This window comes from Bos taurus, chromosome 15, assembly GCF_002263795.3.
Source record: "Bos taurus isolate L1 Dominette 01449 registration number 42190680 breed Hereford chromosome 15, ARS-UCD2.0, whole genome shotgun sequence".
NCBI classification, from domain to species: Eukaryota; Metazoa; Chordata; class Mammalia; order Artiodactyla; family Bovidae; genus Bos; species Bos taurus.
This window is the reverse complement of record NC_037342.1, coordinates 66,944,303-66,971,026: the sequence shown is the minus strand read 5'-3', so window position 1 is coordinate 66,971,026 and position 26,724 is coordinate 66,944,303. Positions and strand designations below refer to the sequence as shown.

At 40.6% G+C, this 26,724-nt stretch overlaps 1 protein-coding gene across 3 annotated transcripts; it reads left to right on the top strand.

Annotated features, from left to right (window-relative positions):
• The first annotated feature begins 3,487 nt into the window (after positions 1–3,487).
• Positions 3,488–24,585, top strand: TRAF6 (TNF receptor associated factor 6). Of its 3 annotated transcripts, none has more exons than XM_005216384.5 (8): positions 3,488–3,654; positions 10,348–10,422; positions 11,026–11,346; positions 15,566–15,716; positions 16,614–16,772; positions 18,148–18,219; positions 22,047–22,124; positions 23,447–24,585. In XM_005216384.5, the coding sequence occupies exons 3-8, from the start codon at positions 11,048–11,050 to the stop codon at positions 24,314–24,316; spliced, it is 1,629 nt and encodes a 542-aa protein (XP_005216441.1). In that variant the 5' UTR covers positions 3,488–3,654; positions 10,348–10,422; positions 11,026–11,047; the 3' UTR covers positions 24,317–24,585.
• Positions 24,586–26,724: the final 2,139 nt, after the last annotated feature.

Genomic DNA, 26,724 nt, shown 5'->3' with positions numbered 1-26,724 from the left:
CTTCACTTTCACTTTTCACTTTCATGCATTGGAGAAGGAAATGGCAACCCACTCCAGTGTTCTTGCCTGGAGAATCCCAGGGACGGGGGAGCCTGGTGGGCTGCCGTCTATGGGGTCGCACAGAGTCGGATACAACTGAAGCGACTTAGAAGCTTAGCAGCATAACAAAGGAACAAAGCTGGTGGAGGTGATGGAATTCCAGATGGGCTATTTCAAATCCTAAAAGATGATGCTGTGAAAGTGTTGCTGTCAATATGCCAGCAAATTTGGAAAACTCAGCAGTGGCCACAGAACTGGAAAAGGTCAGTTTTCATTCCAGTTCCAAAGAAAGGCAATGCCAAAGAATGCTCAAACTACCACACAATTGCACTTATCTCAAACGCTAACAAAGTAATGCTCAAAATTCTCCACATCAGGCTTCAACAGTATGTGAACCATGAACTTCCAGGTGTTCAAGCTGGATTTAGAAAAGGCAGAGGAACCAGAGATCAAATTGCCAACATCTGCTGGATCATTGAAAAAACAAGAGTTCCAGAAAAACATTTACTTCTGCTTTACTGACTATGCCAAAGCCTTTGACTTTGTGGATCACAACAAACTGGAAAATTCTTCAAGAGATGGGAATACCAGACCACCCGACCTGCCTCCTGCAAAACCTGTATGCAGGTCAAGAAGCAACAGCTATAACTGGACATGGAACAACAGACTGGTTCCAAATTGGGAAAGGAGTACGTCAAGGCTGTATATTGTCACCCTGCTTACTTAACTTGTATGCAGAGTACATCATGTGAAATGCCGGGCTGGATGATGCACAAGCTGGAATCAAGATTGCTGGGAGAAATATCAATAACCTCAGATATGCAGATGACACCATCCTTATGGCAGAAAGTGAAGAAGAACTAAAGAGCCTCTTGTTGAAAGTGAAAGAGGAGAGTGAAAAAGTTGGCTTAAAGCTCAACATTCAGAAAACTAAGATCATGGCATCCGGTCCCATCACTTCATGGCAAATAGAAGGGAAAACAATGGAAATAGTGAGAGACTTTACTTTTTTTGAGCTTCAAAATCATTTCAGATGGTGACTGTAGCCATGAAATTAAAAGACGCTTGCTCCTTGGAAGAAAAGTTATGACCAACCTAGACAGCATATTAAAAAGCAGAGTCATCACTTTGCTAACAAAGGTCCGTCTAGTCAAAGCTATGGTTTTTCCAGTAGTCATGTATGGATGTGAGAGTTGGACTATAAAGAAAGCTGAGCACCGAAGAATTGATGCTTTTGAACTGTTTTTGTTGGAGAAGACTCTTGAGAGTTCCTTGGACAGCAAGGAGATCCAACCAGTCAATCCTTAAGGAAATCAGTCCTGAATATTCATTGGAAAGACTGATGATGAAGCTGAAACTCCAATACTCTGGCCACCTGATGTGAAGAACTGTTTCATTTGAAAAGACCCTGATGCTGGGAAAGATTTAAGGCAGAAGGCGAAGGGGATGACAGAGGATGACAGAGGATGAGATGGTTGGATGGCATCACTGACTCGATAGACATGAGTTTGAATAAGCCCCGGGACAGAGAAGTCTGGCATGCTGCAGTCCACGGGGTTGAAAAGAGTTGGACATGATTGAGCGACTGAACTGAACTGATACCAAAGGAATGATTTCAATGAGCCCAGAGTCTTGCATCTTCCCATACCTAGAAAAGCGCTAAATTCCTTAACTTGGGACATCTGGTTTCAATTAACAATAATCTTTTGATGTTCAGACTATCTATCCTTTACTGCAAAACTTCTAGATAATCTGGCTCTTTCCCTCACCTTCTTGGAGCATTTCTCTGAGAGTCACTTGAGATGCTGACTCCCAGGCTTGAAGTCCTAAAAATTCCCACTGAGTAAAACATAACTCTCAACTTCTAGGTTGTGAATATTTTTTAAGTTGACAGAAACTACAAAACTTGCCCCAGAGATCATATTAGTAAGTGGAGGAAAGTCTAACTCTCTTGAGCTTCCTTTTCTCCATCTCTCAGCTTCACATAATGATCTCTTCACCATTGCATAAAGGATTTATGTTTATGGAGCCTAGGGAATCACTGGGGAGTGATACAGAAGAGCTGGCAATCCTACTGGCCCTTTAGCAAGCTGGGTGGTGAGCACATAAATGTGTGTCTAATTTCTTTTATATCTTAAATATTTCAAAGTACTTTTTTTTTAAAAAAGAGAAGGGGGCAGATAGAATTGAAAACTTGTGACAGTTTGTTAAAGACATAAGTATTTTTAAAAAATAGATCAGCAATGAGAAAGCAGGAAATACATTATTGTTAACATTTACGGAGCACATACTACATCCTAGATAGTTTTAAAATTTTTATTTCTATGTACTAACTTATCTCACTCCAACATGCTACCAATGAGGTAGATATTATCATTATCCTTATTTTAATATGAAATCAAAAACTGAAGAAAGATTCAATACATTATTTAAAGTTCAGTAATTTATAAAACAGAAAAACTAGATTGGAACGAAGCACTCTGGTTTCAGGATGTGTACATATAAAATCCATCACCTGGCAATACCTCCGCTAAAAAGGTGAAGGATGAGTCAGGTTTGCAGCGGTGGGTCAAAATCTTTCAGGCATCTCCTGCGTGTTACATTCTTTACATGTCTGCATGTAGTTCCGCGGGGAATTCAAAACAGCTTTCTTGTGACAGTGACAGAAAAAGAAATGATGTGCTTGGCAGAAGTTTCAAAAAATTTTTTTAAATATACGGGTTTGACTCCCCTGGACTGGTTGAAGGGGAAGGTGATAAGAGGGTTCTATTTTTGATGGAAACTTCCTTGGCAAGTCCGCTGGAGTTGGGGAAGGATTCAAGGATTCTCGAAAGTCGAGTGCTTTCGTTGAGTTGGGATTTCTCTCCTGCTTGGATAGGTAAGCTATCAGAACAGTGTGGAATTACTGCTATTGCTGCCATACACACACACACCAGTACACACACACACCAGTTCAGGAACACACACACACACACACCCCAGTTCACACACACACACACACACACACACACACACACACACGAGTTCAGGACACACACACACACACACACACACCCCAGTTCACACACACACACACACACACACACACACACACACGAGTTCAGGACACACACACACACACACACCCCATCCACACACACACACACACGAGTTCAGGACACACACACACACACACACACACACCAGGACACACACACACACACACACACACACGAGTTCAGGACTGCGGTGTAAAGAACCCAGGTGGGATTCCCACCACCGAGGGAAAGAAGCACAGAGGGAGAGCGCTAGACTGACCGCCTCGCGCCTGCGCCACAGCGCGCTCGCGTGGAGGACCGCCGCCAGGGGACGCCCCGCGCGGCTCGGCCCCTCTGTCTCTTCCCCGCCCGCTCCCCGCCCGTCGCTCCTCCTGCGAGCAGAGAAGGCGGAAGTAGGGGTGTCCACCTCTGGGGTTCGGGCTCCGGGCGCCCAAGGGACGCAGCAGTGGCGGCCTTCAAGTTAGGAGACTGGCTTTCCGGCCACTTCGGCGCGGAGCGCGGCGCCTTCCTCTTCTGGCGCCTTGGCCGAGCGGAGTCGTGCTGCCGGGTGGAGTCGGCGGCCCAGCGAACCCGAACGGTGAGTCTTCTGACGGCTCTTAGAGGTCGCGGCCTCGCTCCGCACGAGCTGGGACGTCTCCTTCTCTCCTCTCGCTTCCCAGGGTTGGGGTCGCTGCCCCTGTCCCCTGGCTTCTGACGGGTTGGGGATGCCGCCCCTGTCCCCTCGCTTCCCAAGGGCTGGGGACGCCGCCTCCTCTCCCCTGGGCTCCTACAGGTTGGGGACCCCGCCCCCTGTCCCCTCTGCTCCGCCGGCCTGCGGGCACCTCCTCCCCGAGTCACTCCAACTCCCAGCGGGAGTCGCGCGCCAGCTTCCTCCGCCCGACCTGCCCCACTCCGCGCATTCCCTTCCCAGAAGAGGAAATCGTCTCCTGGATTTTCCCGTCGCTCGGATGTTAGCAGCTTTAAAAAAAAAAAAAAATCCCTCTTAAGTTCGTAGCGACTCCCTCTGTCACTGTCATGGGAAAGCTATTTTGAGGCTCCATGTTGAACTCGGTAGACTTCCCAGGCAGCAAGCTTTTTTTTTTTTTTTTTATTCAGCTGACACGAATGTTTCCTCCCCCACGCCTGCACTTGGGAGTTCTAGCGATTGTTCCAGACGCTGGGTTGATAAAGCTGTTCCTAGTATTTGGCTTCAGGGGAACTCCAGCTGAGAGTTAGGACTGTCTTGAGTGAACAGAAAGTACCTACAAGTTTTAGCGGCTTGAACCTGTAATATCTGCGTGTTTTCTCTGGTTTCTCGGGAGAGTAATTTACTACTAAATGCCTTGCTGTACACAGGCATAGAAACAAGAAAAACTTTCTGAGTGTTGGCCTTGAGAATCTGGCCACAGGCGCTTTATCCATCCACTTGTGAATGCTAGGGAAGGGAGAAGGGGCTTTTCTGATCTTAAGGCTGGGGGTGGAGTGAGGACGTTGTGGCCCCTTTCATGACTCAAGGAAGGACTGTGTCTCAGGCACTTGGTGCCCATGTGAAAATCAGTTTGAACCTGCACGCGCTGCATACAGCACAGTGTTTCAGAATTGTAACTTGAGGGCTTTTCTGTGACAGATTTGAATACGTGATAAATTTGTGGCCTCTTAGATTTTGAAAGAAGTTGTTCAAATCTTTGCCTCCTGGAGGAGAACAAATAGTGCCTAGAAAGGGGAATGCCCCTCAGATTTGTGTTCAAGAATACGGGATAGCAGTTGACTCTTTTGGCCCGCACTTCTTGGCCATTGCAACACTTTTGCAGGTCTTTGCAATTTTAGGAATATATTTTAAAAACCTAATAAATAGTTCTTGTTTCTAAAGCTAATAGCAAATTAGAGGTGATTTCTCAGTGTTTTGTATTAACACAGTTTTACTTTATGTGAGTTACATGTTTAGCTATGAACGAATTTCCGTTGACTTAAAATTGACCATTTCAAGATATAACGTTGATTTCTTTAGCTTGGTGGGTTTCTCTTCCTAGCATCTGTAGATCTTACAGAAACAAATTTTTGTGCATAACCCTACTCTCCTTCCCACAAGATATTTAACAGTATACTCTTTAGACTACTATACACACCATGCTAATAGGGGAATGTAAGCTATGATTTCTTATAAGGCTATTTTCAATATTCATTTTGCAGTCAAAATAAGTTGGCAGTGGATACATCCTACAATATTTAATTAATGCAGTGCTTACTAAGTTCACAAAGAGGGAATTAGTCATGAAACTCTTAACCTACTAAGGAACCATGAACTTTGTACTGTCTCTTCTGTTAATTCATGTAGAAAGCCCCATGAATTCTAAATGTTAGAATAGAAAAGAGGCTGTAAGAAATCTTTATTTGCAAGTAAGAATATCTGTTAACTCTATTTTAGCTTATGAAAAGCCAAGCCTACCTCTGTAGCATCTCATGCAGTGGATACCTGAGGCACCATGTGAGGTTAAAAAAAAAAACTAATAGAACATAATATTTTCTAGTTGGTTGCCAGGTCATCTTCCATTCACTTCTGTAGCTGACTGTAAGCACTATTTTTTTCATTGGTGTTAATTAAAACAGTTACTCATTGTAGTTAGGAAAATGATTTTCATTTAAGTCATCACAATCCCGAAAATCAAAGGGAAAAATTGTTTTAACTTGCCAGAAAGAAAGAGTAAACCTAAAAATACTGAATGGCACTTAAAATACTGCTTTAGCTTAATTTTCCCTTTGCAGTATAGTTACATGGGACTATATCCTGTAGACACAGTGACTACCTAAAATTTATTTGAAAGGTGTAAAGCTTCTGTATTACTTCTTAAAAGCTTGAAAAGTAGTGGCAATTAGATTTTTAAGACATGCTCACTTTCGTGTCTTAACACTGCATTCCCACAGTGGAATTCCTTTTAAGGAATTGTGACTGACTAGACAGATTTTCTTAGTAACATACTTGCTATAAAAGGTCTCTTTCAACCTAAAGACCTTCAAGTTTTTTGAACTGGACAGCAAGAGGGCAGTATATAAACTATCCAATAAACTAAATTTTAACTGGACATTTGGGCAGAAAAAGTAGACTTGGCTCAATGACTTTTGCTTTTGTCTTCTGGCTAGTACTTTGATATATGCTGTATAACCAAACAAACATTAATTTCTCAAAAGTGATTTTACTTTAAAAAAATGAATAAAGTTTCAAAAAGTAACTATATGTGGAATTATCAAAGGTATATAAAATGTGTTCTCTCATACTTAATCTACTCTTGGGAGTGGGAATTACAAAGCCTTTGATATTGTGTATCAAAATGTAGCTCATGTTGGATAACCAGCATCATCTATAAGAAATCATAAAAAGTTATATACCTGAGCTAATAATTCTACTTCTAAGAAATTTACCTAAAGTTGTAATTAAGCACAAAAATGTATATGTGTGTGTGTATTTAGTTGCTAAGTCGTGTCCAACTCTTGAGACCCCCATGGACTGTAGCCTGCCAGGCTCCTCTGTTCATGGGATTCTCCAGGGAAGAATACTGGAGTGGGTTGCCATTTCCTTCTCCAACAAAAATGTATACGGGAAAATAAAAAAACAAAGGATATAAACCCTAGTATAGCATCACAGTGTCATCTGTCCTCAGATTTGGAGGGTGTAACGGGGGCCTTTCACCCCCTCCTGGAGCACAGGTGTAAAGACTAATTCTGTTCGTTTCCATTATCTTGCCTTTCCTTTCCTTCTCATCTACTTGTACAGCCTTCCCTGGGAATCTGCATTACCTGTAACAAGGATTCTTGAACTGTTTTTAACTCTTTGAAAATATTATATCAAAACTAAAAAAATGAAACAAAGCATCAGCCTTTCTTTACTGATTTTTTAGAATTCTATCAACCCAACCTGATAATACTGGACAGCTCATGTTTCATTAAACAGCTCATGTTTAATAGAAGCTGTTGTCAGCATCTTAGTCTAGTGTCATAAAAATAATTGGGAAGAGTTTTAATACAGCTTGATAGACAAAGTTGTCAAAATATAGACAACTGTAGGCTAGTACAAATCGCACAGGCTCTGGGGTCAGGTGGTCTTGAGTTCTGATCCTAACTGTTTCTTATTAGTTGGTTAATCCTTGGCAAGTTGCTTAGCCTTTTAAAGACTCAGAGTTTTCCCTTTGACAAGGGGGAAAGGGGAACAATGAAATTGTTAAATAAAATAACTCTTATGGAGTCACACAGGATAACTCACTTTACTTCCAAGCACAGTTCTAAGTGTTTTGCACATATTAATACACTTAATCAAAGTCTAAGGTGGATTCTTTTGTTATCCCCATTTACAGATGAGGAAACTGAAGCACAGAAAGGTTATGTAATTTGCCCAGGGCATACACAAATAATGGAGACAGAAGTTAAACTCACATCATCCAATTCTAGCACCTAAGCTTTTCACCACTTCATGGTATTGCCTCTCCAGCCAGAATATTGTCTCATCCTTTGTAGGCGCTCATCAAATGGTTCTCAGAAAAGATTTCTATCATGGTAAAAAGATTGAGGATTACTGTCTTAATCCACTGTTTGTCATGGTGGCAGACAGGATTTTTATATAGAAATGAGACAGTGGAAGTGAGAAATAGATTTAAGGGATTAGATCTGATAGAGTGCCTGATGAACTGTGGAATGAGGTTTGTGACATTGTACAGGAGACAGGGATCAAGACCATCCCCATGGAAAAGAAATGCGAAAAAGCAAAACGGCTGTCTGGGGAGGCCTTACAAATAGCTGTGAAAAGAAGAGAAGCGAAAAGCAAAGGAGAAAAGGAAAAGATATAAGCATCTGAATGCAGAGTTCCAAAGAATAGCAAGAAGAGATAAGAAAGCCTTCCTCGGCTATCAATGCAAAGAAATAGAGGAAAACAACAGAATGGGAAAGACTAGAGATCTCTTCAAGAAAATTAGAGATACCAAGGGGACGTTTCATGCAAAGATAGGCTCAATAAAGGACAGAAATGGTATCGACCTAACAGAAGCAGAAGATATTAAGAGAAGAACTATACAAAAGATTTTCATGACCCAGACAATCATGATGGTGTGATCACTGACCTAGAGCCAGACATCCTGGAATGTGAAGTCAAGTGGGCCTTAGAAAGCATCATTACGAACACAGCTAGTGGAGGTGATGGAATTCCAGTTGAGCTGTTTCAAATCCTGAAAGATGATGCTGTGAAAGTGCTGCACTCAATATGCCAGCAAATGTGGAAAACTCAGCAGTGGCCACAGGACTGGAAAAGGTCAGTTTTCATTCCAATCCCAAAGAAAGGCAATGCCAAAGAATGCTCAAACTACCGCACAATTGCACTCATCTCACACGCTAGTAAAGTAATGCTCAAAATTCTCCAAGCCAGGCTTCAGCAATACGTGAACCGTGAACTTCCTGATGTTCAAGCTGGTTTTAGAAAAGGCAGAGGAACCAGAGATCAAATTGCCAACATCCGCGGGATCATGGAAAAAGCAAGAGAGTTCCAGAAAAACATCTATTTCTGCTTTATTGACTATGCCAAAGCCTTTGACTGTGTGGATCACAATAAACTGTGGAAAATTCTGAAAGAGATGGGAATACCAGACCACCTGACCTGCCTCTTGAGAAATCTGTATGCAGGTCAGGAAGCAACAGTTAGAACTGGCCATGGAACAACAGACTGGTTCCAAATAGGAAAAGGAGTACGTCAAGGCTGTATATTGTCACCCTGCTTATTTAACTTATATGCAGAGTCCATCATGAGAAACGCTGGACTAGAAGAAACACAAGCTGGAATCAAGATTGCCAGGAGAAATATCAATAACCTCAGATATGCAGATAACACCACCCTTATGGCAGAAAGTGAAGAGGAACTCAAAAGCCTCTTGATGAAAGTGAAAGTGGAGAGTGAAAAAGTTGGCTTAAAGCTCAACATTCAGAAAACGAAGATCATGGCATCTGGTCCCATCACTTTATGGGAAATAGATGGGGAAACAGTGAAAACAGTGTCAGACTTTATTTTTCTGGGCTCCAGAATCACTGCAGATGGTGACTGCAGCCATGAAATTAAAAGACACTTACTCCTTGGAAGGAAAATTATGTCCAACCTAGATAGCATATTCAAAAGCAGAGACATCACTTTGCCAACAAAGGTCCGTCTAGTCAAAGCTAGATGTTTTTCCTGTGGTCATGTATGGATGTGAGAGTTGGACTGCGAAGAAGGCTGAGAGCACTGAAGAATTGATGCTTTTGAACTGTGGTATTGGAGAAGACTCTTGAGAGTCCCTTGGCCTGCAAGGAGATCCAACCAGTGCATTCTGAAGGAGATCAGCCCTGGGATTTCTTTGGAAGGAATGATGCTAAAGCTGAAACTCCAGTACTTTGGCCACCTCATGCGAAGAGTTGACTCATTGGAAAAGACTCTGATGCTGGGAGGGATTGAGGGCAGGAGGAGAAGGGGACGACAGAGGATGAGATAGCTGGATGGCATCACTGACTGAGTGGACGTGAGTCTGGGTGAACTTCGGGAGTTGGTGATGGACAGGGAGGCCTGGCGTGCTGCGATTCATGGGGTCACAAAGAGTCGAACACGACTGAGTGACTGAACTGAACTGAACTGAGACAGGCTGAGGATACATTGTCTACAACATTGGCTGGAGAGTTACATTCTGTTTTCTAGAACTCTGGTTGATACTTGAACACAAGTTTGAACTGCATGAATTCACTTATAGGTAGATTTTTTCCCAATAAATACTACAGCATTATGTCATCAGAGGTTGGTTGAATAAGTGGGTATAGACACAGACCATAAAGTTGTATGTGGATTTTTACCTGCGTGGGAGTCAGCACCCCTAACCTGCATGTTGTTCAAGGGTCAGCTGTATATCTGGCACATAGACAGAATTTTCCTTCAGTGTAATTATCTACAGGAGGGACCTGGTTAACTAGGCTGTGAATTGCTTTTAGACCTTAGCTTGTTAACTTGTAAATTCCAGTAAAGGTTTGAATTTGAAAGCATCCTACCTACCCATGAAAGGCATAGTTTTCCATAGGCAAACAAAACCTCATTTTTTTTTCCAGTCATTAATAATGAAACATAGTCACTTGACTGAGGGCACGGGTACGTAGAAATAATACGCTTTTTTAATTCTGTTCTTCCTGCATAATAGAAATTGCCACACTGAACATTTGGAGGTACAGTTGACCCCTTGAACAACACAGGTTTGAACTGCACAGGTCCACTTATATGCTTTTTTTTTTTCCAGTACAGGATCTGTGGTTGTTGACTTCAAGAATGTGGAACTCTGAGAACAAAGGGCCAACTTGGATTTTTTATCGTGTGCAGGTTGGCACCCCTTACACCAAGTTGTTCACGGGTCAGCTGTACCCAAAAGAATTTTAGGTCTAGAGGAGGAAACTGAGATCCAAATGGTTACATCGCCCTAAATCACATAGCTAATCGTTTCTCACGAGCCTCTGATCCCACGTGCACTGGTCTTCCTTGCACTGCCTGCCCGTCGTACCGTTGCCTTCCGCTCTGAATACTTGAAGGAACTCGAGCAGCATAACTAAGTTCATTTCAGCTGCTTAATGAACACCTGATGGGTGAAAGAGCTTGTGCTAAGTACTGAGGAACAAATATTCTTGAAACTCCAGTCATAGAAAACAGACATTTAAACAGATAATTATGCTAATTATTACAACTGAGGTATTTTTCTTCTGTTAACCTTATTCCGGCTTTCTACAAGCTCACGAATTTCTTAACTTATAAAATAGTATGTTTATGAAGCAAAGCTAAAAAAAACTTTGAAAGTTTTCTGTAAATGATATTAGCATAGCTAATGTATTAATATATCCACTAAAAGGTGGCTGGCATAGATAGCTATGATATATACGTGTGTGTGAGAATATACGTTAAGGGATTTTTTTTTCCTTGCTGTGTCTACAGAGCAGTTGATGATCACGTTACTATGAGTCTGCTACACTGTGAAAACAGCTGTGGATCCAGCCAGTCCGAGAGCGACTGTTGCGCCGCCATGGCTGCCAGCTCCTGTGGGACTGCAGCAAAAGACGACAGTGTGAGTGGGACGGCCAGCACGGTGACTCTCTCCAGCTCTTTCATGGAGGAGATCCAGGGGTACGACGTGGAATTTGACCCACCCCTGGAAAGCAAATATGAGTGCCCCATTTGCTTGATGGCTTTGCGGGAAGCGGTGCAGACACCTTGCGGCCACAGGTTCTGCAAAGCCTGCATCATCAAATCAATAAGGTGCGTGAGCATAAAGAAAGAATCAGATGCTGTAACAACCAAATGGAACATTATTACACAGAATAATCTTACACATTTATAAAAAGCTGCCTCAGGGAAAAGAACAGTGGACAGAAAACTGAGAAATTTACATTCTTATTCCAGTTCTTACTGTAGCATGAAAGGTAATTACTATCTCCTTCCCTCTTTGACTATTAGATAAATAAACAATAAGTAGCTCCTTCTACTTAAAGCAGTTGTATTATAGTCTGGAGTGTGTCTTGAAGCTTTAAGAAAATAATATAAAAAGTACTTTAAATGATGATGCAGCTAGAATATGTTCATCTCGACAGTACAAATAATGCTGACTCTATAAGTAATCATTATTCTTGTTTTAGCCACATTACGTTTTTGTCTGCTACCTGAAGCCTATGGACCACTGTAAAATAACCAGTTCTTTTAAGGTATTGATTGATGGGACTTCCCTGGTGGCTCAGTGATAAAGAATCCATATGCCAATGCAGGGGGGCTTCCCTTGTGGTTCAGCTGGTAAAGACTCTACCTGCAGTGCGTGAGACCTGGGTTCAATCCCTGGGTTGGGAACATCCCTTGGAGAAGGGAAAGGCTACCCACTCCACTATTCTGACCTGGAGAATTCCATGGACTGTATAGTCCATGGGGTCACAAAGAGTCGGACATGACTGAGCAACTTTCACTTTCACCTAAGGTATTGATCAACAGGGCTTCCTTGGTGGCTCAGTGATAAAAGAATCTGCATGCCAGTGCAGGACATACAGGAAACTTGAGTTCGATCCCTAAAATGAGAAGATCCCCTGGAAAAAGAAATGGCAACCCAGTCCCGTATTGTTGGGACAGAGGAGGCTGGCAGGCTGAAGTCCATGGGGTTGCAGAATCGGATGTGACTTTGTGACTAAGCAACACTGATCGATGGCTCTGCCAACATTCAATGTCTCCTCACTGCCACCACCCTGCTGAATCCCCGTCAGCTCTCGCAGGCTGCCCTGCTGCTGCCCTTGCCTGCTTCCAGACTGTTCTCGATATAGCAGCCAAAACAAACCTGGTGAGATACATAAGATGATGTTATCTCTGCTCCAAGCATTGCAGCCCGTCATCTGGCAGTACACGCCAGAGCCCTTGTAAGACCTTAGTTCTGTCACTAAGTCATATCTGACCACCTTTCTATTAGATTCCCATTCCCTCTACCTGTTCACTCTTTTCTGTTCCTTGAATTTGCCAAGTATGCTCTTGCCTTGTGTAGTTGGCTATAGCTGTTCTCTCTGCATCTTATCAGCTAAGTGCTTAGTCAGTGCACTTTACTCCTGAGTACCTCTCAATCTAACCTTCTTGTAGGTACCCTGGCCTCCCTGTTTATACCACAGCGTGCCTTCCACCTCATCTCCCCATACTCCCTTTCTCCCTTAAGTACTTTTTTTCTTCAGCATTTTTCATCTTTAAAAATGTAGATAATTTGTGTGCTTTTTGTCTGCTTGCCCCCCTGGAAGATAAGCTCTTTGACAGCAGGGATTGAGAACTTTATTTCTTGATATTTCCTAAGTGCTGATATGTAGTAGGTGCTCAGTAAGTCATGACTGCTTCAACTGAATGAAAGTATTTGGGATTTCCACAAAGGAATAAAATTCATCTCCTAAGAAATAGATGTATTTTACTATTATTCAAAAGTAGATGGGAACATTTTTAGGAGTTCTATACAAGACCAAAAAATGGAAGAACTAGAGGAATTTTAGGTTCTTCAATTAATAAGCATCTACTTATATTGGTGAAATCATTTCTAAGTAGGTTATCTGGCCATTCACTCATCTTGTAAGCTTTTCTTTTGACTTTTAAATAAATTATTTTTTTCTTGTGGCACCCCTTGTCTGGTTTGGTGTCAGGGTAACGCTTGGCTTATAAAAGGAGTTTGGAAATGTTCTTTCCTCTTCTGTTTTTTTTTTTTGGAAGAATTTGAAAAGGATTGGTATTCTCCTTTAAATGTTTGATGGCATTCACTAGTAAAACCATCTGCTTCTAGACTTTTGTTTGTTAGAAGGTTTTTGATTACTGATTCACTCTCCTTACTGGTAATCTAGTCTGTTCAGATTTTCTGTTTCTTTATGATTCAGTCTTGGAGGTTGTATGTTTCTTGGAATTTATCCATTTCTTTTAGGTTATCAAATTTGCCGCCATATACTTGTTCACATGAATCTCTCTGCATCTGTGGTATCAGTTGTAATGTCTCCTCTTTCATTCTGATTTTATTTATTTGAATCCTCTTTTTTCTCTTGTGAGTCTAGCTAGACCTTTCTATAAAATTTGAATTTGTGGTAACCTCATCCGTACTTGGAGAAGGCAATGGCAACCCACTCCAGTACTCTTGCCTGGAGAATCCCATGGACGGAGGAGCCTGGTGGGCTGCAGTCCATGGGGTCGCTAAGAGTCCGAAACGACTGAGCGACTTCACTTTGACTTTTCACTTTCATGCATTGGAGAAGGAAATGGCAACCCACTCCAGTGTTCTTGCCTGGAGAATCCCAGGGACGGGGGAGCCTGGTGGGCTGATGTCTGTGGGGTCGCAAAGAGTTGGACATGGCTGAAGTGACTTAGCAGCAGCAGCATCCATACTTGGGAATTGGCTTAATTTAAATTAAAAGGGAGCATGTGTCTCACTTCAGTTTTGGAGAAAAATTTGTTAACCAGTGGTGAATTGCCAATGTCTCTTTAGGGTTGGTTTTCTCACCCTCCACACTATCAGCAGTCTGAGCCAGATGGTTCTGAGTTGTGGAAGAATGTCCTGGGTGTTATAGGATGCTTAACTGTGTCCTTGACCTCTGCTCACTGGGTGGTGAAAATAGGCCCACTTCTGCAGTTGTGAGAACCGGAGCATCTCCAGACAGTGCCAGATGTCCCCGGGGGCTCAGAGGTGCCCCAGCTGAGACCACTGGTTTAGGGCATACGTGAGACTGTTAAAGGCTTACCTTTTCTTTTTTCTTCTGTTTATAGTGATTTTCAATTTATATTATATTTAGATTGAATCAAGACCACACTGTGAATTGTTGCTTTTTCTGTAGGTGTACAGTATTTCACCCATGCCCAGGAAGGTAACTAATCTTTAGCAGGTTTTTAATAGCAAGATATTCATGAAAGTAGTAGAACAGTGATCTGAAAAGGAAGTAAAACCCACAAAAGGAAGTCGAGGTCCTTTTTCTTTTTTTCTATCTCCTAAACTAGAAATGACCACTAACTTTGACTTTAATGTTCTTAAGGAACGGCTCAGGAATTTCTCGTCGGTATAGTCATTCAGAGCATCAAAAGACATCTCAATCAATTCCATATTCTTTTGGAGTGATTGCTTATGCAGTGGATAATGATTTCCAGTTCACTTTGAAAGATTCTTCTTTCTCTTAAACACCCAATCATCTAGGTTTGGGGAATATATTTCAGTAAATTTGTTTATGTCCCTGCTTCTCAAAAAAATATTTGACAGTGTAATGATAACATCATGCAATGTGAGAGAGGCCCCGTAAACACTCTGTCACACCATTTCTGGTTCTGAGACGTTGGACAGCACAGCTTATTTTCAGCACTTTACCTCCACAGGAACCACCGCTGTTGTTCACACATAGGAAGTGCACCACCAGTGTCTGAGTGAAGGACGCTCTGTGGCCTCCCTGACCTGCCACATTTTTCGAGTGAAGATTGAAACATCCACAAAAGTGAAAGGGGCATGACAGACACCCAAGCTTCTTGGGGATAGTTTTTCCCATAATTGGATGGAATAAACCATGGGGAAGCAGGACGTAGAGGTCCTTCTAACTCCCAACTGCATTGTACCCATGACACAAAGATACAAGAAACCGGTGTTGTCCATGAGCCAGTGTTGATGACTTTCAGAGTAAACCTTAAAAATGTGGCCTCACGGGGTTACTGCTAATGGGTGTAATTTTTACTTATGACTAATAACTGTAGACATGTTATTAGTGTATTCTGAGCAGCATATATTTAGTTACATCTCCCTAGTATGTTAAATGGCTGCTGTCAGAACACAGGCGAGACTGGTTCATAAACTGTCTGTAAAAGGACAGTTTGTTTTGGTGACATTATACAATACAATGTGTTTATTTTCTATAGGAGATAATATATGAAGAATTTATATATGTGATGTATTACTGTTTTCTAAGGTGAATGTTTTAAATCTACTAAATAATGTATTTGTTTCTTTTAGGGATGCAGGTCACAAATGTCCAGTTGACAATGAAATACTGCTGGAAAACCAACTATTTCCTGACAATTTTGCAAAACGAGAGATTCTTTCGCTGATGGTGAAATGTCCAAATGAAGGTTGCTTGCACAAGATGGAACTGAGGCATCTTGAGGTATTAAAGTTATTTTCTAGCCATGTGCGTTTATGTAAGAAGTTCCTGGAGAACAGGGATTTCGCTTTGTCCATCTGGATATTGCCACTGCTTAGCATATAGTGATTGGCTAGTAAATTCTTGCTGAATTAATACCAACCCTTTCATTATTGAGTATAAATATAAGTAGAAACCAGAAATTTCTTTTTCCGTCTACTCTGGCTTTACACCCTGTAATAATAAAAAATAAATCAGTATTCTTCTAAAAGTTTTTTGGGTGAACTTTATCTGCAGTGAAACTGAAGAGCGTTTTAAATGTGTCACGTTTTAATCCCATAGCTTCATTTCTCTCATTTTGAAATAAGCAACAAGCCCCAAGTAGTCATCATCTTAGCACCCTCATCATACTTGTTTCTCTGGTTTTCTAAATTATTCATTTTATTTTGAACTAAATGGAGTTCTCCTATAGCTTAAGATGAACTGAAGCCACCAGATAAAAGAATTTGTTTTTAAGTTAATCCTTAGTGTGGTGGTTTTTATGAGAAGTTAAATATCACTTAAGTTCCATTTGAAATTAAGCATTTAAAATATACGTATAACTTACTCCCTTAGCTCCTTTTGAAAGAGTGGCCTTTTGGACACAGCACTAAATTGACGATGAGAAAATCTGCTTCTTTTCAACTCTCTTCCCTAATTAGATAAATGAACCTGAAAAGTCAAGTCCTTTGTATAAACTTTCAATTCACAACCATTATTTGAAAAAAATCCATTAAAGCCTTCATATTGTAGTTCTGTGGTGTGTACTACACAAAGCAGATTCAGTAGCCAAATCTATAGAAGAGAACAGTATATTCTTAGAATATATTTAGAAAATTTCTCAAGGACTGGCAAATACTGCTTATTTCTTTTTCTTCATAGGAGCATCAAGCACACTGTGAGTTTGCTCTTATGAGTTGTCCGCAATGCCAGCGTCCCTTCCAGAAATGCCATCTTAATATTCATATTCTCAAGGAGTGTCCAAGGAGACAGGTTCCTTGTGAAAACTGTGCTGTATCAATGGCATTTGAAGATAAAGAGGTATGTACTAAGTTGGATTTGTTGATTCAACTACTGTTTTATTTTTTTAATGTACAGTGGAAGGAGTTAGCAGAGATGAAGACGTTAATCTAGTCCTGAGTCTGTGTTATCAATTGTGAGAAGACTGAGTTTTAAGAAAGTAAGTCAAGTAAACCATTTTAGTAAATGAATGTAGGGTTTATATTTTCGTCTATTTCTTAGAAAGCATTTTTTCTGCTCCTTAACCACTGTAGAAGATATACAAGTAACAAAATCTTCTAGAAAAGTATGTGCTGATCTGTTTCCCTATGTGAATTTTAATAACCAGTTTTGGATTAGAGACAAATAATTACTGTATAAGACTTACATTTTTCTCTTTAAAAAAGAGAATGAATTGTTGAAACTTTGAGGAGATTACATCCACAAAGTATGCTTCTTTGGTGATAATTCATTGAGCTGTACACATAAAATGAATTCACTTTTCTGTACTTATACTTCAATTAAAATGTTTATTTTTTAAAAGAAACTCCATGGCACCTGACAGCATCATGATGATAGAACATTTTTTCCATTTATAGACAGATTAAGTGATTTTATATGAATGTTATCAATGGGAAGGCCAGCACAGAGATCCTAGATCCTGTATCCCTATCCTATGTCCTTTTTACTAAAATGATGTATGTACAATTTATGTTCTTTTTACTATCAATGTATTTCCTTAGACTTTATTTCTTGCAGATTCATCTTGGTAATGTCCCTACTTATGAGATCAAGTGCATTACGCTTATTAAGTTGGTTAATTATTCAGTGTCAGCTAACTTGCTAAAAACAGTGAAGTCTGAGGCATAATTACAGCCAATTGGTGTGTTCTTAAACTTTAAAAATGGGCCTAACCAGGAGGGTTAGTTATTTCTTAAATTTATTGTATTCTAGAAAACAAGGCTCATTTTTCTGGGGCCTTCAAGAACCTAGGCAACCTGCCCCAATTATGCGTCTGTTCTTTACCCTCCTGATAAGAGTTTTAATTAAATCATCTTGCTGCTACTGGAAATTTCTGAAAAGAGGTCTTTGGAGAAGTATAGTATTGATGAATGATGTCCAAACAGTCACAGATGCTCTATGACTTTTAATCAGGTTTTCAAAAAGTGATTTAAAAGATTCTCTTATGCATACTATCATATTCTCTCAAAGAGCTGGAGGGTGAGATGAATCTCATTTCTTCACTGGCGAAGGGAGAGAAAATAACCATTATAGATTATTCTCACATTTTTATTTTACACATACCAGTGTCCCTAATTTATTCATAGTGAAAAATATTTCTTTTTATAAAAATGGGTTGTTTTTACCTTTTCAGATTTTCTCACATTTTTTCTTATATTTCGCCAATAAAATTTAGATTCATGAGCAGAACTGTCCTTTGGCAAATGTCATCTGTGAATACTGCAATACCATGCTCATCAGAGAACAGGTATAGTGATTCTCTTTCATAAACCAATATTTCCATAAATAGATTAAAGAAGTAAATTAGGTCTTTAATTGAAAATTTAAATCAATAAGGCAAAATGAATGCAGATTGGAGAAGAATTAAAACTTTGTGAGTTTTAAATGCAAATCAGAGTCAAAATCAGTTGTCCTCTCATACCAGTCTGAATGGCTGTCATTTAAAAGTCTACAAATAATAAATTCTGGAGAGGGTGTAGGGAAAAAGGAACCCTTCTACACTGTTGGTGAGAATGTAAATTGGTGCAACCACTGTGGAAAACAGTATGGAGGTTCCTTAAAAAAATAAAAAGTAGAACTACCATGTGATCTAGTAATCCTACTCATGGGCATATATCCCCCCAAAGATGAAAAGTCTTAATTTGAAAAGGTGCATGGGGAATTCCTGGCAGTCCATTGGTCAGTACTCCACACTTTCACTGCCAAGGGTCTGGATTCAGTTCTTGGCTGGGGGAACTAAGATCCCGCAAGCCACACAGTGGAGCACAAAAAAAGAAAGCAAAGGTTCATGCACCCCAGTGTTCATAGCTACATGATTTACAATAGGCAAGACTTAGAAACAGACTAAATGCCCATGAACAGATTGGTGTAAAAAGATGTGGTATATGTATATAGACGTTAGACTATCACTCAGTCCATGGGGCCGCAAAGAGTCAGATACGACTGAGCGACTGAACCATGACAACAACAGGCATAGAAAAGAATGGAACTGCCATTTGCAGCAGCATGGATGCGCCTAGGGAATAGCCTGCTAAGTGAAGTAAGTCAGACAGAGAAAGACGAATGTTATATGTTACCACTTACATAAGGAATCCAAGAAATGATGCAAGTGAATCTATGTACAAAAAAATAGACCCAGAGATAAAAAAACAAACTTAGGGTTACAGAAGAAGAAAAAAAGCGGGGAAAGATAAATTAGATGTATTGAATTAACAGATACAAACTACTGTACATACAATAGATAAGCAACAGGTATATACACAGCACAGTGGGGAACTATATGCAGTATCTGGTATCTGTTATCTGGTAGCAACCTATAATGGAAAGTAATCCAAAAATATAAATATACATGTAACTGAATCACTTTGCTATATACTTGAAACTAATATAATATTGTAAATCCACTATATTTCAATTTTTTAGAAAACTTGAGTTTTTTTTTTTTCAGATACATTGATACAGTACTTTCAGAAAGAACAAAGTACTCAGTCATAAGTACTTAAAATTCCTAAATCATTAACATAATACCTGTGTTTATGTATATTCATAAAAGTTCTAAATAAAGCCAAGTAATTTTTAGATAAAAATAATTAAAAATGCTCATTTAAAGAACAGAAAACTTTATAAGAAATACATCTTTAGATTGTGAAATAAGGATCTTAGTTATCCAGAAACCACTTGAAAAAGAAGGAAACAAGTCTGTAGCAGAACGTTACTTATTGCCATGGCCCCTGAGGCGTGTTGGGAGATTTCCAGGATCTGTAGCCTCTCTGTTCGGTTGTCTGTAGACCCTTGATGGGGCATCATCAGAAGTAGCTGTAATAGAAAACTATTCATTTTTATTATTAATAGAGAAAGGAAAATTCCATCTGGTTGCTATCTTCTGACATTTGAAGAGTTTACCCACAGAATATGAATATTAGTCACTAAATATTTATACACCCATGAAATCTGCAAACCCAGAGATCATAATTGATTACCTTACTAAGTAGGAAAAGCAAAACCTGTCCCTCGGCTAAATTTTTCCATTCATCTGTTAACAGAGTCCTTTAGTTTTTTTTCCAACAGGGCCTTAATTTGAAGGTGTTAAACTTGTTTTTGCTTGTGAACTCTCACCTACCTGGTTTTTCTTTTTTGCCTTGTTTTGATGTTTGAAGGAAAGCACATCTAAAACCTAGCAGAAATAAAACTTAATGTAGGAAAAAACGCTAGGTTTAGAGTCAAAAAACCTACATTTTGACTCTGACTGTGCCATTGTCTTGCACGTTGATCTCTGATAAGAAAGTTGACATTCTAAGTTAGGGATTAGTAAACCAGCCCACCAGCTAAATCTGACTGCTACCTGCTTTTTAAAATAAGTTTCATTGGAACACAGCCCTGCCCGTGCGTTTATGTCTTGTATATGGCTGGTTTTGTACTGCAGTGGGAGAGCTGAGTACTGTGACAGAGTCCATGGGGCTTCCTAGATGAAGGTGTAAAGAACCTGCCTCCCAATACAGGAGGCATACGAGACCTGGGCTCGATCCCTGGGTTGGAAAAATTCTCTGGAGGAGGGCATGGCCACCCACTGCAGTATTCTTACCTGGAGAATTGTACAGACAGAGGATCCTGGTGGGCTGCAATCCATAGGGTTGCACAGAGTCAGACACAACTGAAGCGACTTTGTACACACACACATGACAGGCTCCATAGGGCTTACAAGGCTGAAAATATTTATTCCATGACCCTTCAGAGACAATTTTGCTGACCACTGTTACAGATGTTGTTTCTGAAGGGTCATATAGGTTGCCATTTCCTCCTCCAGTTCAAGTCCTCATCATTTTCATTGGAGATTTAGTTACATATTTGGTCATTGCAAGAAACAACAATCTTGTAAAACAGACAAATACAAATAACATAGCAGTATTACTAAAGTCATAAGTGAGAATTAAGCCAAAAACTTCCATTAGGTGTAGCCCAGTATATTCTTAGGTCATCTGAGATTATAGCTAAACTAAATTTTTAGAGGAAATTTCATACCACTTTCAAAAAACATAATTCTGTGTAATGAATCTTAACTTAAAGAATGTGTTTTGGAGTCCCCAAATTAAAAGCTGAGACTTTCTTTAAAACCTAGGTGCTTAAAGTGTCTTCTAACATCCGAATCTCCCCATTGTAGTCAGAGTATGCGCAGGTTAACAGAAGCTAAGAAGCTATGAAAGGTGGTCATGAGGGAAGTACAGGGTGCAGTCAGTGGCTCTGACGTAGACAGTTTACTGGTCCCTCATCACGGGCCTGAGAGTTGGACCATAAAGAAAGCTGAGCGCCAAAGAATTGGTGCCTTTGAGCTCTGGTGTTGGAGAAGACTCTTGAGAGTCCCTTGGACTGCAAGGAGATCAAGCCAGTCAATCCTAAAGGAAATCAACCCTGAATATTCATTGGAAGGACTGATGCTGAAGCTGAAGCTCCAATACTTTGGCCATCTGATGTGAAGAGCTGACTCATTAGAAAAGACCCTGATGCTGGGAAAGATTGAGGGCAGGAGGAGAAGGGGACGACAGAGTACAAGATGGTTGGATGGCATCACCGACTCAATAGACATGAGTTTGAGCAAACTGTGGAAAATAGTGAAGGACAAGGAAGCCTGGTGTGCTCCAGTCCATGGGGTCGCAGAGAGACACGAGTGAGCGACTGAACTGAACTGAATCAGTGGCATGGACCTCAGTGAGAGTTCTAGTTGCATTGTGGATGACATCAGAAGGTGCTTTTTCTTTAAAATGCCGCTAGAGGGTGGCAGTTCCCCAACAATAGGAATAAACTCATGTTCTCGAAATGAATTTTGAGTGATTTGGGGGCACAGTATGAGATGTTGATATTTCCTTTCTCTGTGACTTTTGGAAGTAAATATCATTTTAATCTTTGTGGGCTGACTGGTTTCTGTTTCAGCTGTTCAGCTCAGCCACTGTAACAAAAGCAGCCATAGACAATATAATTTTGTTTAGATGAAGTGTTATTCTTTATTGTGAGTATGCTCTTGTCAAACTAGAATATGAAAGGCAGGGAAGGACGTTTTTCAGCCTCTGCTTTGGTTTTCAGATGCCCAATCACTATGATCTAGACTGCCCTACAGCCCCAGTCCCATGCACGTTCAGTGCTTTTGGTTGCCATGAAAAGGTAAGTTGTTGTTTTTTTAATTCTCAAATATAGATCACGAAAATCAAGTTCTATAGTGTGGTAGAGAATAGCAGTGGACTGGAGGCGGCGGACACGTTGTTTATGTGGTCTTTAGCTCCAAAGAGAAGTGGGGGAAGCAGTTGGTGATGGCAGGGGGAGGTGTGATTGGGGTTGCACGGAGTGTACTGGAAAGAGAAGCAGACCAGGAAAGGAGCCATGAATGAACAGTCTCAGACGCTGGTGAAACAGGCAAGGAGTAAGGATTGTTCTGATCTCTGACGTGAGTTTTAAGACCTGGTGATCAGTTTTGTCAGATACCTGAGAGACAGCGTCGTCTCTCTTTCTGGAGAGCGTGAGTACACTTGGCGTTTCTGCTGTGCCTTTATATCTGAATTTTTTTTTTATCGTAAGTATGCATTTAATAACTTAAAATTAAATGAGCAAATAGTGTATAGTATGATTACACTTGAGGGAAGATCCTCTATTGCTTGTGTTCATAGAGAGAAAGACTTAAAGAAAATGTATCAAAATGTTCATGGTAGGTGAGATAACAGGTAGCTTATTTTCTTTTTGAACATCTACACTTTCTTTCTATAATGTACTTGAATTACCCTCACAGTAGAATTGGTATATTATCTTTTTTTCATATAACAGTTAGACTATTCTTGATGACCTTAGAAAAGTAGGAAGACAGGGAAGATTCCACTTTGCAGTAGATTTGTAAAAATAAGTGTGGGGTTGGAGACAGTGCAGGTGGATGGCTCTTGGTTATAATAGGAAGAGGAAGAAAATGGTATTAGCTTGAGGGAGATACAAGATCAATAAAGGGGTTGCTCCCCCCACACCCTGGTTTTTTTTTTAACAGGAAAGACTTTAATAAATCTGTTCTGAGGGGAATGGTTAAGAGGAGAGAATGTTTGAAGATAAAGGAGAAAGGAGATGGCTAAGCAAAACCTCCTGAGGAGGTGAAAAGGGATGGATGCCACTTGGAGCCCAGGTGAAGCATTAAGCTAGGACAAGAGGAGGGTCAGCTCTGAGTCCAAAGAGAAGGACGGGCACAGATCCTGATACTTTTACAAGTGGGAGGGAGGTTTGTCTGAGTGAAACCTGAATGAATATTCAGCAGATAGCCTCTCAGTTTTTCAGGGAATGAAGAGGCAAGATCATTTCTCTGGATGGAGAATCTGATGCAGTCAGAGAAGGTTGTAGGGGACTGAGGAGAGTGATGATGTGACTTCAGAACCTTTTATTTGACTTGGCTAGGTCCCTTTCCTAGTCCTCACATCTCTGTTCCCTACCTGAGGCCTGTGCTTGATTTTCAGATGCAGAGGAATCACTTGGCACGCCACCTGCAAGAGAATACCCAGTCGCATATGAGAATGATGGCCCAGGCTGTTCAGACTTTAAGCCTCGCGGTAGCTCCTGTGCCTCAATGTACCATGCCTCTGTATGACTCTGTGCCTCCCACCCGGCCTTCCTCTGGGCGTCACTCAGAAGTCCACAATTTCCAAGAAACCATTCAACAGTTAGAGGGTCGCCTTGTAAGACAAGACCATCAAATCCGGGAACTGACTGCAAAAATGGAAACCCAGAGCATGTATGTAAATGAGCTCAAGCGAACTATTCGAACCCTTGAGGACAAAGTTGCTGAAATAGAAGCACAGCAGTGCAATGGGATTTACATCTGGAAGATTGGCAACTTTGGGATGCACTTGAAATCGCAAGAAGAGGAGAAGCCTGTTGTCATTCACAGCCCCGGGTTCTACACAGGCAAACCCGGCTACAAACTGTGCATGCGGCTGCACCTGCAGCTGCCGAGCGCGCAGCGCTGCGCCAACTACATATCGCTCTTTGTCCACACGATGCAAGGGGAGTACGACAGCCACCTGCCGTGGCCCTTCCAGGGGACAATACGCCTTACCATCCTTGACCAGTCTGAAGCAGCTGTGAGGCAAAACCACGAAGAAATAATGGACGCCAAACCAGAGCTCCTGGCCTTTCAGAGACCCACCATCCCCCGGAACCCCAAGGGTTTTGGCTACGTGACTTTTATGCATCTGGAAGCCCTCAGACAAAGAACCTTCATCAAGGATGACACGTTATTAGTACGCTGTGAGGTCTCCACCCGCTTCGACATGGGCAGTCTTCGGAGGGAGGGTTTTCAGCCACGGAGTACTGACTCAGGGATATAGCATCCCCTGATTTGTTCAAGAAACAACAGAAAAAACATCTGCAGCAAACTTACCCTGTTCTCAATAATAATGTACAAACAAAAAACAATGGGAAAGATATAATACTCACCAATGAATTTTATTTGACTTCCTATAGATTTCAGGGGATTTGAGCCATAATCCTTGGGAAGCTTAAGTTCTCATTCACCCTGGTTTTTCCTCCAGAGTGTTATTAAGGATATTCAGGGACTAGTTTAAACCCTAAATATAACCTTACTTATTAAATACTACTGTGTTGTCTGTCACATAATTCTCCTTAAAGTTGTTTCATTTTACCTTGCTTATTATTTCCTTTAGGCTACAAAGTAGCATTTCTCCAGAGTTAGAACTCTGAGAACCATGTGAAAACCAGCTGCTAGGTGTTAGGCTACAAGTCCCTTTTTGTCTTTTCCAGGCAGAGTGAATTCCACAGCCCCTCCATGATTCTTTGTTCCCTAGTGCTCTAGAACAAGGGGACACACACACACATAATCACCAACAGAGAAAGTTTAAATGTCTCACCTAGTCAGCCAGTATGGCGGCTCATTGGTGGTGAGAAAAGCTATTTGAGCCAAGAAATTTTCAGCTCTTTTGAACACTGCTGTTTCTGTGATTGTTGTCCAAAAATAAGTACCTGTCAAGGTACATGTAAAAAAATAAAGTTGTTCTTGTTGCATAGGTGAAAGAAAGCCTGAAGGACAGCTACTACCATTTTTTGATGACTTATTTTCTTTTTTGTGCAGCTTACCCATTTTACATTTTTTTCTACAATAAACATGTCCTTTTCTCAAAGAAAAAAAGTTACATGTTGCCACAAAACATTCAACCCTAACAAAAAAGGAAATAATATTTAAAAGTTTCCTGGTCAAACTTCTATTAAAAGCATGCCTGTGCATTAGGTACTGAGGTGAGTCATTTCCTGCTTTGGTTATGTTATTTTTTTTCTACTAACTTGGGAGCCTTAAATCGAAACAAAATCAGGTTTTTACCTCACTTATCCTAGCTTCAGGTTTCCCTGAAAGAATTGGATTAGATGTTTCTAAGGTCCGTGTCAACCATAAAATTTTGTTTTAAAAAATGAAGTTCTAACCAGCAGAATGTTGACAATAATTACAAAAGGATTTTGCCAGTAGAAAAATTGGTCTATTTTTTCCTGACATAGTACTTCAATTTAGTATCAATTTAGGGTCTCCTTTTAATTTGAACAATTTTTTTAAACTCCCAACATTTGGCATTGTGTAATAAACCGGCCACTTATTATGTACTCATCATTCCTTGTGAATGTGGGATAAGAGTAGTGATCAGACTGTCTTTCCACATTCGAGGTTTTGTTGACTCCAACTCAGAATCAAAACTTAGCTGGAAAGTGGATCTCTTCCTTTCATTTTTCAATCCTCCAGTTCCACTCTGAAACATGCTGGTTTGGACCCAGCTGACCTACAAGTATCTGTGCTGTGTATCTGTTTTATTACCCCTTTAACATTAATTTTTGGACATTGTTAAAAATAATTTCTTCTTTTCCCAGAGACATCCAGCCCAGTGTTCAATGAAACTTGCTGCAGGTCGTACCCTTTGTTATTAGAAAACAAGTCACATGCTGACTGGTAGTTTGGTGTGTGTGTGTGTGTGTGTGTGTGTGTGTGTGTTTTTAACCTCTCCTTTAGCTGTTGCAGCAATGGCAGTTTCTGGCTATTCTGCAGAATGATAGAGGGGCACTAAATGCATGTTTGTGCAGCTGCTCAGTTGTGGCCAACTCTTTGTGACCCCATGGAGGGTAGTCCACCAGGCTCCTCTGTCCATGGGATTTCCTGGGCAAGAATACTGGAGTGGGTTGCCATTTCCTTCTCCAAGGGATCTTCCTGACTCATTGAACCCAGGTCTTCTGTGTCTACTGCATTGGCAGGTGGATTCTATACCACTGCACTACCTGGGAAGCCCTGAAATAGGATGAAAATTGAGGATTTTTTTCCCCTGATGATGGACTAACACACTGGATGATCTCTAGCAATTAGTTTTTGTGGCAGGTATAGAATTATAAAATTGTCCTTCATTACTGTGTTTATACTGTAAGTCTTAGATAAACTAAAAGCATGCATGTGGGTAGAGTACATCCTCATCAGAGGGGAGCAGTTGCTGTCTGTCTTCCCTTTGCCCAGGGAATCCTCAAGTCTTTGGTGACCAGAAAAATGTTCTTAATTATTAGATTTTTCTAAATTAAGATTTTGAAATATCTTTCCTTAATTCAGTAACCGCTATTCTTGTTTTGCCTCAATTAAATTCTCATTGTTTTGTGAGAAATACCATCAACCCAGTTCCATAAATACCTAAGCAGTGCAGTGCCTTGAGGAAATGAAAAAGAAGCAATAGTTTTGAAGCTTTTTCCTCCTCTC